We start from the raw sequence: 12,630 nt of genomic DNA on the forward strand, positions 1-12,630 counted from the left end.
CATGAGTCTCTTCAGGTTAGTAGAGAGAAGAGGAAAGAATCATGCTCCCGCTAACAATCATCTCTGCAGTTCTGTGCTGTTGGGTAGTTAAAGGAATCACAGTCTCCTAACCGGTGCATAATCATTTTGCATGGCGTTCCATATTTGTAATGTTAGCCTCCAGATGCATCTTGGGACGACCAAGAAGTCATTAGATCTATTCTATCCAGCCAGTTTTAGCCTTTTTTATTTTTTCTTTTACTATAAAAAAAAGTAGATCTTTCCCATCTACACAACCTCAGAAGAAGCAGGCTCAAATCCGTTTCTCCACACGGAGCCTGTCCAGGGAATCCCTGCTTTACTTGCACGTGTGAACATCGTAGACTCGTATGCATTCCTGGCAGCTGACGTAGCAGCACCAGTGGAAGATACAGTGGCACTTCTCTTTCCGTTTCTCAGTCCTTGTGTTGTGCCCGCGGCCGCAGCACAGAAGGTCGCATCCGTCTATCCCGTGGGAGGTGACATTGCAGATCCGGTCGCGGGTCCCAAAGGAGCCCGTCTCGGGGTTTGGCTCACAAAAGTTTGGTGAGTTCTCGTAGTAAACCAGGTCTCTCTCAGTTGGGGCCTTGAAGAAGTTGTACTTGGGCCTGAGCGTCTCGACCCAGCCACGGGACTCCCGATGCTTCTCCACCACCATTTCAGAAGCGCTGTCGTACTTGTCCTTGAGATAGTCACCGATGACCCTGAAGTCTGGCTGGGACCACCAGCACGTCTTCACCTCACAGCTGCCTGACAGACCATGACATTTGCACTTCAGATGCATGTGATCAATAATGGACTAGAAAAGAGAGAAAAATGGAAAAGGGAAACTATTAGCCCATAATATGGATCAATAATACATTCTGTTATTTACCTAACACTTCTCATCCCAAAGAATCCTAGGCAGAGGTCTAGTTCCTCAGCTGGTGTAAACCAATTTAGTTTCATTAACTACACTGGTATACACCAGTCAGGGATTGGACGTGGTCTCCATAAAGTACTTTCAATGACAGGTGAAGTCATTCCTGTACCCATGTGTGTAAATATTTCTATAGCTATATTCACACTCAAGGATCACTTTGCTCAGGAGGGAAATGCAGACACCTCTGAGGTGGAATACAGCAGCTTCTGAATGGCACTTAGCCAAGCCAAATAATACTTTAGGACAGGGAGTGAAGAAGGATTCATAAGCCGATTTAAACTGCAGGGAGAATTCATGGGCGAAATGTGCTATGATTATCCAAACGACAATTTAGCCCGGTCATCAGAGCTCCCTTTTCTTGCAAAAGAGACTCAAGTCAAGGAGGAGAATGTCACCTGCTGAATCACCAGTGCCACTTCCTGCTGAACCCTAAGATTTTCTTCACAGGCCTCTCAACAGTGTGTTGAGCAGGTCACACCTTGACAGCTGAAAGCACAGCTCGCAGTGTTGCCAATTCTTGCAATTTTATCACGAGCCTCATGGTAGTTGGTGTTTTCCTTAAGGCCCCAGCTCCTGGAGGCATGTGAATAGGTGAGAATCTCAGCTTTCATTTGAAAAAACAAAAAGTAAGTTTCTAGCCTCCCCTGCCCCCCCAAGTTGCTAAAGGTACAGAAACCAGCAGGTAAATGAAAAGAACACAAAATGTATGATTATTTTTTAAGCCAGTCTCATGATTTGAGAAGCCTGACTCTTGAGTTTTTTGAATGCTTGGTGTTGGCAATGCTGCATCTATGGGTGGCATGGTTACCAGATGGAGCGGGTGAACGTCAGTCCTGGTCTAAATGGAAGAAATCACCATTGGCTTCAATGAGACTTATGTTTGCCTCACCCATGGCTGAAATTGATCCACATTTCCAAGGCACTGTTCACCACCATTTCTGAGGTGGAAGATAGCCTGATACAATTTACTCAATAAGCTGTGTTATTCAGAGATGATCAGCAAATTTATGAATGCATGAACAGACTAGTACCAAGCTAAATCCAAAAAATTTGCCATGAATCAGCAACTACAATGTGTGATCAACATTTTCTGGGTGGTTTTTTTTGTGCCAGTTAGGCAGCTTCATTCACTGCCAAGGAGATTGTAATTAGCAATGGGAGAACTGCAAAATGTTTGGTTCATATAATCATCCAAATCTCAGGCAAAGCTTTTGGTCTGGAGATTGGATTTGAATTCTTATGAAAACTGGTTCCGACTTCCCCTACTGCTTAGTTTTATTAGCTGGAAATACTTGAATCCAGAGGATTGGAACTTGTGCACCTAATGAGTGTTAACATGGTGTGAATGGAAAACATATGCTATTTCTGAAGCAACAGGATTTCAGTGTTAATGTTGTGCCATTTTCTATCTGATCTATGATATCTGTAAGGGGCCTAAAATGGGATCGGAGTCTTGAGGATGGACTGAAGATGAAGATAGCCCGAACAAGAGCCTAAATTGTCACTGTTGAACTTACAGCTAATATTGTATCTTTTTATTGATTCGCATTATGAGACAAATCCCTCATTTCCATCCTACCCAACTGTGTGGTGGTACTCTTTATCCCTGTCTTTTACTGCCATCAGAAATGCTGAGTAACCCATGGTACCCAGGACCCGATGGACAACTTTATGTCAAATGACCACAGGGACATGTCTTGCTTCCTTCTTCTGCTATTTAGTTGCTGCATCCCTCATTTTGTGGTGGGACTTCATCTTGAATTTTAAAGGTCTGTGCTCCCCATCTTGGGCCAGATTCTCAGCTGGTGTAGACTGGAATAACTCCATTGGCTTCAATGGAGCTTCACCCATCTCCATCAGTTGATGATCTCGCTCTGAGGTTTTGGCCTGTTCCGGACTGTGGTTACATACAGTAGTGGAACTCCATATTGGAGGAGTGACTACTTTGTAGTCATATGTTTCTATGGAAGTGGATAGACCCCACTCCTTCCCCCATTGTCAATAACAACTTAATAAGGGAGTAGGATCAGGTTAGCTATTTTGATTTTATGATTTAATTAAGTTTGGTCCCTATATAGGATGAACCATGAGGTCTCTCTGTAGGGGGGAAAGAACACAAAGCAACTTTTGTGAGGCATATAGTGGGGTGAGGGTTGGAGAAGTTAGCTCCAAGCCAAGAAAGTTTCCTGGTGGTGCTAGGAAGCAGGTGCGCAGGATGGACAGACTGAAGCCTTGTCCTGAAATTGCCCAGTTGCCAGCAAGCCCTTTCCCCCATGGCAGGTTGGTGCTAACCCCAGGCACTGAGAGTAAATATGGGGCTATTTTAGGCACCTGCTAGGTGTGAAGAGGCACAGAAACCAGGCTCTGAGCACAGGGAAGTCTGTATGTGATGACCATCCTCTTAGTTTTCATTTGGACTGAACCTAAGATCTTCAGAACTGAGCACATGAGCTTCCGTGGCTTGAACTAACAGGCTAAGGCCCAGATCCTCAAAGGCATGCCCTCAATGGGAGTTAGGCACCTAAAAGCCTTTGAGGATCTAGGCCTAAGACCCATAGCTGGCAGCTATAGCAGACTCATATCCTCTGCAGATCAGGCACAGAGGAGAATCTATAACACGCACTGGGCAGTAGGGGGCTACAGTGTTGAACCCAGTTCACCTGAGCTTCTTTTCGCCGTTCACCTAGGATTTTCGGGGGTGGGGGTGGAAGGAAATGTTTTTAGGGACTCAATAAAATGAAACCGGACGGCCTTACTGTCCTCCCAGCTTCGTTGTTATGCCTGTTCATGGCTGACCGAGCATCCGGCCTGTTCTCCCGGGCGTCCGCGAACTCTCGAGACACCATGGTCCCAAACTCCACGTCCTCACTGCAGCCTCCCCATTTCCAGCCTTCCCCGGGGGGCCCCTTGTGGCGGGTATCGCAGCCGCAGATGGTGGCCGAGCCCTCGGCACAGGATCTGGTCACCGCAAAAGCAACACCCGCAGAGGCGATGGCGTGGACGAAGGCCGACTCCCGGGTAGCTGTGGAAGAGGGAAGGATGCAGGGATCTGTTACTGAGTGGCGAACATGAGTGACCCTTCCCAACGGACTGACATGAGCGCCTCCTCTGAAGAACACAGCAGCAGGCTAGGAAACCTGCCTCCTGGCTTAAGAATCCCATTTCCAGGCCGGGCCATTCCCAGCACTGGAAGACACAATGAGTCAGGGCTGGCCCTGACTCAACACCCACTGAAGTCAGTGGAAAGTCTCCACACAATGGACTTTGGGTCAGGCTCTAGTAAGCAAATGGCCAAATGGGGCTCTCTGCGTTCCAGCATCCAGCACTGGTTCAGGTACATATAGACTGGACCCCAGTCACCCCTGTGGAAGGGGAGACGTCTCTTTGCTGCCAGACTCCACTCTTTGGCAGTGGGGCCAAGGCCAGATAAACCACACACTTTTCAGAGCCCTGTGACTAGCCCAGCCAGCCTTTTCAGGGCTCTGCAAATGGCATGGCTGGTTCCATATCATGTTGGGGACTGCTGATGGTTGGCAGTTGGGAAAACACCAGGACGGCCTGCTATTCCAGCAGTCTGCTTCCCGCACCATGCACACCAAGTGTCAGCCTCCTCATCTTTCCTCGAAACATGCTCTTTCCGCTACCTGACCAGCTCACCCGGATGCTGCGTCCAATACACTGCATCTTATAGAATCATAGAAATGCTGGGCTGGAAGGGATCTCAAGAAGTCATCCAGTCCAGCCCCTGCTGCTGAGGCCAGGCCGAGTATTTCTAGACCATCCCTGACAGATGTTTGTCCAGCCTGTTCTTAAAAACCTCCCATGACGGGGATTCCACAACCTCCCTTAGAAGCCTATTTCAGAGCTTAACTACCCTTATAGTTAGAAAGTTTTTCCTAGTATCTAACCTAAATGTTCCTTGTTGCAGATTAAGCCCATCACTTCTTGTCCCACCTTCAGTGGACACGGAGAACAATTGATCAGAGTCCTCTTTATAACAGCTCTTACTATAGCTGAAGACTGTTATCAGGTTCCCCCTGTCTTCTTTTCTCAAGACTAAACATGTCCAATTTTTTAAACTTCTCTAAACCTTTGATCATTTTGATTGCTCTCCTCTGGACTCTCACCAATTTCACTGCATCTTCCCTAAAGTGTGGCACCCAGAACTGGACACAGTGCTCCAGCTGAAGCCTCACCAGTGCTGAGTACAACTGGACAATTACCTCCCCTGTCTTATGTACAACACTCTTGTTAATACACCCCTGAATGATATTAGCCTTTTTTTTTTTGCAGATGCATCACATTGTTCACTCTCATTCAATCTGTGATCCACTATAACCCCCAGATCTTTTTTCAGCGGTACTACCAACTACCCATTTATTCCTCAATCTGTAGTTGTGCATTTGAGTTTTCCTTCCTAAGTGAAGGACTTTTCATTTGTCTTTATTGAATTTCATCTGTTGAATTCAGACCAATTCTCTGCATTGTCAAGGTCATTTTAAATTCTAATCCTGTCCTTCAACTTGAATCTATCTAACTTATCTAAATATTCTTTAACCTGTTCTTTCCCTGGTTTGGCTTGCGTTCCTTCCCCTTTGCTGTTAATTCTAATTGTGTTGCATATCTGAACATCATGAACATTTTTCATGAAAATTGTAGCAAAATAGGCATTCAACTCATTAGCCTTCTTAATGTCATCCATAATAACTCTTCTTCTCTGCTAAGTAGAGGACCTACATTTTCTTAGTTTTTCTCTTGCTCCTAATATATTTAAATAACCTCTTATTTTTGCCTTTTATGTCCCTTGCTAGGTGTAACTCATTTTGTGTCACTGCATGGTTGTCCCATTCTTTTGTACTCATCCTTAGCAATTCATCCATATTTCCACTTTCTGTAGTATTCCTTTTTGATTTCGAGGTCATTAAAGAGTTCCAGGTGGAGCCATATTGCCCTCTTACTGTGCTTCCTATCTTACTATAGCATCAGAATCGTTTGCAGTTGTACCTTCAAAATTGCCTCCTTGAGAAACTGACAGCTTTCCTGAACTCCTTTCTCCCTTAGATTTTCCTACCATGGGACCTTACCTACCAGTTCTCTGCATTTGTTGAGATCTGCTTTTTTGAAGTCCATTGTCCTTATTCTGCTGCTCTTACTCCCGCCTCTCCTTAGCATCATGAAATCTATCATTTAATGGTCACTTTCACCCAAATTGCCTTCCACCTTCAGATTTGCTACCAATTCCTCCCTATTGATCAGAATCAAGTCTAAAATGACTGTCGCTCTTGTTACATCCTCCCTTTTCTGAAACATACGTTTTTCCTTAATACATTCTAAGAATATACTGGACATTTTGTGTTTTGCCATATTACTTTTCTAACAGATGACTGGGTAGCTCAAGTCATCCATTATTACCAGGTCTTGTGTTTTGGATATTTCTGTGATGTGTTCTAGAAATGCCTCATCCACCTCCTCTTCCTGATTGGTGGTTGCTAGTAGATCCCTACCATGACATCACCCCTATTCTTTATCCCTTTTATCTTTACCCAGAGAATTTCAACTGGTCTGCCCCTCACCTCCTTCTGGACCTCAGCACAAGTGTACATATTCTTGATATACAATGCAACACCTCATCACTTTTTATCCTGCTTGTCCTTCCTGAACAAGCGATACTCCTGTATACCAAAATCCAGTCATGAGACTTATCCCACCATGTCTGTGATGCCAAGTAAACCATAATTGAGCATATGTATTAATACTTCCAGTTCTTCCTGTTTATTCCTCATACTTATGTGTGCTTGAAGGTTTGTCTATTTGCCCAATTCGGTGCCAGGTCCCTGAGCTACCTAAAAGGATTGTTGTCATGTCTGGCTCTTCACCTGGGAATGTTGGCGACAATCTTTTTAGCCTTTGGCTGGGTCAACTGAAAGGGGTTCTCATCATGAGGTTGAGTAGCTAAGTCTCTGGGAAGACCTTCCTTTATGCACTTCAGTGGTAGCAGATGACAGAACAAGGAGTAATGGTCTCAAGTTGCAGTGGGGGAGGTTTAGGTTGGATATTAGGGAAAACTTTTTCACTAGGAGGGTGATGAAGCACTGGAATGTGTTACCTAGGGAGGTGGTGGAATCTCCTTCCTTAGAGGTTTTTAAGGTCAGGCTTGACAAAGCCCTGGCTGGGATGATTTAGTTGGGGATTGGTCCTGCTTTGAGCAGGAGGTTGGACTAGATGACCTCCTGAGGTTCCTTCCAACCCTGATATTCTATGATTCTATGATTCACTTGAGCCATAACTAGAGTGGCCGGAGAACAATTCCATTACATGACAGCTTTCACATTTTGCTTTCATTCCACAGTGGAAGGATACAAAATTTTTCAAATGTCTTTGTGAAAATGGAATAGTGTTGAAATATCTAGCTTTGGATCTGTAAGTTCAGCTTTCCAATTTGGGTCTTTCTCTCTCTTTGGAAGTGACCAGAGAGCCCGCCCTAGACCTCAGAAACCTTCCCGTCAAAATCGATACGTCTCCATGAAACCCAATGGAGCAGCATTTTTTGACAAAAAACATTTAATCTAAAAGGTTCCAACTGGCTCTGGTGTAGGGAAAACATGATGATCAATCATGATAATCCAGCCTCTTGGAGACCCTTTACAAATCTCCCTAACAAGCTAACTCCTTGTCTATAGAAAAGGAGTACTTGTGGCACCTTAGAGACTAACCAATTTATTTGAGCATGAGCTTTCGTGAGCTACAGCTCACTTCATCAGATGTTTACCGTGGAAACTGCAGCAGACTTTATATACACACAGAAATCATGAAACAATACCTCCTCCCACCCCACTGTCCAGTTATCCAAACAAATTTGGTGTCACCCATGTTGTTTGGATAATCAGGATTGTTCTGTAATACAAATATAGCCATAGAGGCAGATTTTCAGCTAGTTTAAATTGGTGTAGATCCATTGACTTCAACGGCTCTATGCCATATTTACACCAGTTGATGATCTGGCTCAATAACTTTACTCGTCGGGTTTTTTTTGTGTTTTTTTTTTACCAGGTTTCGTGGACCTTAGTCCATTCTAATTGCTATGAATGGGAACATATGGCTTTAACTTCTGGCTGCTCAATCAGTTATTTGCACTTAGTAATATGGAGAGTATTTAACAAGCCAAGTCAAAACCCTAACGTGTTCTCAGGATCGAAACCAATATTGCGTGTTAACAGAGAGGTCCTGACTAGCTTGAATACTTGAGCCAGAACCCGTGCATTGGCTCTTCCCTCTGGGATACTACCAAATTCAACAATATGCAAATAAAATAGCATGCAGGAAATTACAAGCAAAAGGCATGAGCAATGTCCTGGAACACAGCTTCAGCATGCTTATAAAGGTTAGAAAGTCACTGAGTGCATACAAGTAAGGGAGAAGATACTTTTAGTCAAGCATGTGTAACACCGACAGACCCCGGTTGCTGGCGGGCAGGATCGAACCTGGGACCCCTGGAGCTAAGTGCATGAGCTAAAAGCCACATGGCCCTTAGCTAAAGCTGTAGAGCAGACTCATTAATCTGTAAGTGGTCTTGGTGGCACAGCACCATTCCCACATGTGTGTAGGTTACACATGTACAGAAACTCTTCAGCTCTGGAGGTATTTTTAATTCTTTTCCTTAACAATAACTTCAGGTTTTATATAGCACTTCTCATGTGGAAAGATCCCAGAGCACTTTACAGACTATACATGTAGGGGTTGCTCAACGGCCAGTGAAAGTTCTGGTCTCCCATGTTTAAGAAGGATGAATTCAAACTGGAACAGGTACAGAGAAGGGCTACTAGGATGATCCGAGGAATGGAAAACTTGTCTTATGAAAGGAGACTCAGGGAGCTTGGCTTGTTTAGCCTAACTAAAAGAAGGTTGAGGGGAGATAGGATTGCTCTCTATAAATATATCAGAGGGATAAATACCAGAGAGGGAGAGGAATTATTTAAACTCAATACCAATGTGGACACAAGAACAAATGGATATAAACTGGCCACTAGGAAATTTAGATTAGAAATTAGACGAAGGTTTCTAACCATCAGAGGAGTGAAGTTTTGGAATAGCCTTCCGAGGGAAGTAGTGGGGGCAAAAGATCTATCTTGCTTTAAGATTAAACTCGATAAGTTTATGGAGGAGATGGTATGATGGGATAACATGGTTTTGGTAATTAAATATTCATGGTAAATAGGCCCAATGGCCTGTGATGGGTTTTTAGATGGGGTAAGATCCAAGTTACCCGGGAAAGAATTTTCTGTAGTATCTGGCTGATGAATCTTGCCCATATGCTCAGGGTTTAGCTGATCGCCATATTTGGGGTCGGGAAGGAATTTTCCTCCAGGGCAGATTGGAAGGCCCTGGAGGTTTTTCGCCTTCCTCTGTAGCATGGGGCACGGGTCACTTGCTGGAGGATTCTCTGCTCCTTGAGGTCTTCAAACTACAATTTGAGGACTTCAATAGCACAGATATAGGTGTGAGGTCTTTTTTAGGAGTGGTGGGTGAAATTCTGTGGCCTGCATTGTGCAGGAGGTCAGACTAGATGATCATAATGGTCCCTTCTGACCTAAATATCTATGAATCTATGAATCTATGAAATGCAGCTGCCTCTAGGGTGGAACACAGCAGCTGTTTAACAGCATGCAACAGGAAGTGAACAGCACTGTAACCAATTGTAACTACATGAGGAATTGAGTCAGGCAGAGTGTAGCTGAAATCTGGCCCAGAGCACTGAGGTTAACAATCCTACCCTTGAGATAATGCCAGGGGATCTTTTAATGACCACGTGGGATTGAGACATTGGATTTGCATCTCATCTCTCACCTCTAACTTTAGGCTGGGACAGTGGGCTCAGTATTGATGCACATAGAAGAGTGCCATCTAGTGAATCACTTCCTGCAACATATTCGATCTGAGGACCTTCATCCAATTACTAAGCAGACTTGACCCTGTTAAGCTTTGGAGAGCTCACCAGGTCATAGCCCCAGGCGGTGTGGCTGCAGGAATGGAGAAGGAGTGCATAGAGATACAGATAAGCAGAAGGAAAGCATGCACTTGTAATGGAAATGAGGGGTTATTAAGGTGCCATATAAAAATGCAAGAAACTTAGTAAAGATAAGAGGAGAGTGCAATGCATTTGTCAGCGAGCCTCATTCCTCTCTGGGTGGTTCTGGTAGCAGGAGACAGGCAGCTCGTTACAACTTGAAGAGGGCTTCTGGAAAGTCAGCTGGTAGGAGAAGGTTAATGGGGATGTAGGCTTAAGAGCATTTTAACTACTGTTTACCCCTGCAGCAGAAGGTCACTGAGTCTCTGGCTTCGGCACATTAAAATCTCATATTGCTCACAATGGTGGCTGAGATTTTCAAAAGTGACTTAGTAATTTTGTCTGCTGCAATCTTTTAAGTGCCTAATTTTAGACAATTCAAAGGGGGCTGAGTCTCAGAAGGTGGGCGCTTGGCACTTTCTGAAAGTCAGGGCCCTTGAAGATGTCTGAAACTGGGCCCCTAAGATATAGGCACTCAAAATCACTAGCCACTTTTCAGAGGGGTAGTTGTGTTAGTCTGTATCCACAAAAATAATGAGGAGTCTGGTGGCACTTTAAAGACTAACATTTATTTGGGCATAAGCTTTCATGGGTAAAAACCCACTTCTTTAGATGCATGGCATCTCCATGCATCTGAAGAAGTGGGTTTTTACCCATGAAAGCTTATGCCCAAATAAATCTGCTAGTCTTTAAGGTGCTACCAGACTCGTTTTTCTAGCCATTTTTGAAATTCTTGCCCATAGTATCTTGAGGTTCTATCCCCCAGAACTTCCCAACTGCATGCTCCATGCAGGACATTCCTGATCCAGCCAGAGACATGTGGGCAGAGGGGGAAAGTGATATTATCAGCAAGGAGAAGTAAGGAAGACCAGGAGTCAGGAGACCTGAGGTTTTATTTCCAGTTCTTATGCAGGCTTCCTCTGTGACCTTGAGCAAAAGTCACCTAATCTCTCTCTGTCCCTCAGCTTCCTTATCAGGAACACAGCGGACAATCAAACTTATCTCCCAGGGAGTTTGCAAGGCTAAATTTGTTGATGTTTATAGAGTGTCTTGGATGGAAGATGCAAAGTATCATTACAGCTCAGTGTTGACTGGTGCGATGGTAAAAACGGAGGAATGTCTCTTTCAAAAGAAAGAGATGAGGGGTAACCTGATGTGAACATGAGATCTGAATAACCCTTGAAAAAGGGAAGGTAAGAGAAACTGACAGAAGGATAGGATACCTCTGGGCTAAGGTTGGTGATCTTCCTGAGAGTAAGTTAATGAGAACTATATTGTAGTGGCCGACTAGGAATTTCAAATGGTCACTGTGCTTTGTGCTGTAGATGCTCTGAACATCACAGCAGTGGTGAGGACAGAAAGCAGATTATTCTGCCTTAAACTCTTTCAGCTTTCACAGTAAAAGGCCTATGACACACAGTAGGATTCCACTCAGCAGAGGGCAGTGGAATAGTGTCTCTCTTACATATACGTGTAAGTAGCCAGTTGGCTACAGCCCATATTATATTCCATTGAAAAGCGACCTATGGAGAGGTCAAGGGTCTCATTAAAAGGAGATTTATAATATTTAATATCCTTCATATATTTTTAATAGCCTAAGTGACTTGGGCACCTTACTCTCCTTGACTTCCAATGGCTGTGAATTCGACTGGTGGCAGGGCACCTAGGAGTTAGCTGTTGCAGCACCTAAGCACCCTTTGTGATTCTAGTCCTTGGTAGCTTAGCTTGAGTGATAGAGGTCACTGCTGGAGGTTGGAGGCTCAAATCCTGCTGTTTAGTGCATCTCAAATGCTGCACATGCTTAGGGGATTTTAGGCGGGAAAAGTCACTGAGAAATGGACAGACACAAAATGAAACAGAATTCTTGGTGCACCATGCACCAGTCCCTCCTGTTCTCTGGCTGTGGCATACCATCAGTGAGTCTCCGGAGGGCTGTAATACGTTGGTATAATTCTGGCTGTTGGGCTTGGGACGGGGGTGGCTGGGTGGTACTTAATGGCCTGTGATATAGACGAGGTTAGACTAGATAGTTTGGCCTTCATCTCTATGACTCTAAATGGTAGGCCTCAGAGGGTGAAAAAATCTCAACTATGTCCTCCAGTCCATTGTTTCCTGCCCATGAAATGTATTTAGACACAACAAATCCTGCATCTTGGCAGGGGGTTAGACTAGATGACCCTTGAGGTCCTTTCTGACGCCATGGTTCCATGGTTCTATGACTACCCTACAACATAGTGCCTGAATTTAGTTTAAAATGACCCAAGTGATGGGGCTTTCAACTCCTCCTTTGGAAAACTATTTCACTGTATAAAAGGAAACCCTCTTCTTTTAAAAAAAACATAGTCCCCTGCCATCAAAATAACTCCGTGCACCAGTTCAAATCAATAGGCTCCATGAATGCTGTTTCAAATGAAGGGTCCTTTGAATGTATTCACATTGTTGTTATTTATCTGTAACATCAAACAAGATTGGTCCTTCATTGTGCTAGGCATGGGTGGCGGGTGAATGCGCCGTTGGGGGAGGTTAGTCCCTGGCCCTTTCCCCTCTGCCCAAGGCCCCGCCCCATCTCTTCCAGCCCCCCTCCCGCGCCAGAGCTTGGAGCACACCGCCCCCTCCCCTCCATGGC

At 44.6% G+C, this 12,630-nt stretch overlaps 1 protein-coding gene across 2 annotated transcripts in view; it reads right to left on the reverse strand.

Annotated features, from left to right (window-relative positions):
• Positions 1-337: 337 nt before the first annotated feature.
• The window catches only part of WNT3A (Wnt family member 3A), a 118,896-nt gene continuing 106,603 nt past the window's right edge, over positions 338-12,630 (reverse strand). For both annotated transcript variants that reach the window (XM_073329597.2, XM_073329599.2), the window contains exons 3-4: positions 3,697-3,962; positions 338-817 (exon numbers count right to left, since the gene is read on the reverse strand). In XM_073329597.2, coding sequence (XP_073185698.1) covers positions 338-817; positions 3,697-3,962 — 746 coding nt within the window. The remainder of the gene's footprint in view (positions 818-3,696; positions 3,963-12,630) is intronic.

This window comes from Lepidochelys kempii, chromosome 2, assembly GCF_965140285.1.
Source record: "Lepidochelys kempii isolate rLepKem1 chromosome 2, rLepKem1.hap1, whole genome shotgun sequence".
Lineage (NCBI taxonomy): Eukaryota > Metazoa > Chordata > Testudines > Cheloniidae > Lepidochelys > Lepidochelys kempii.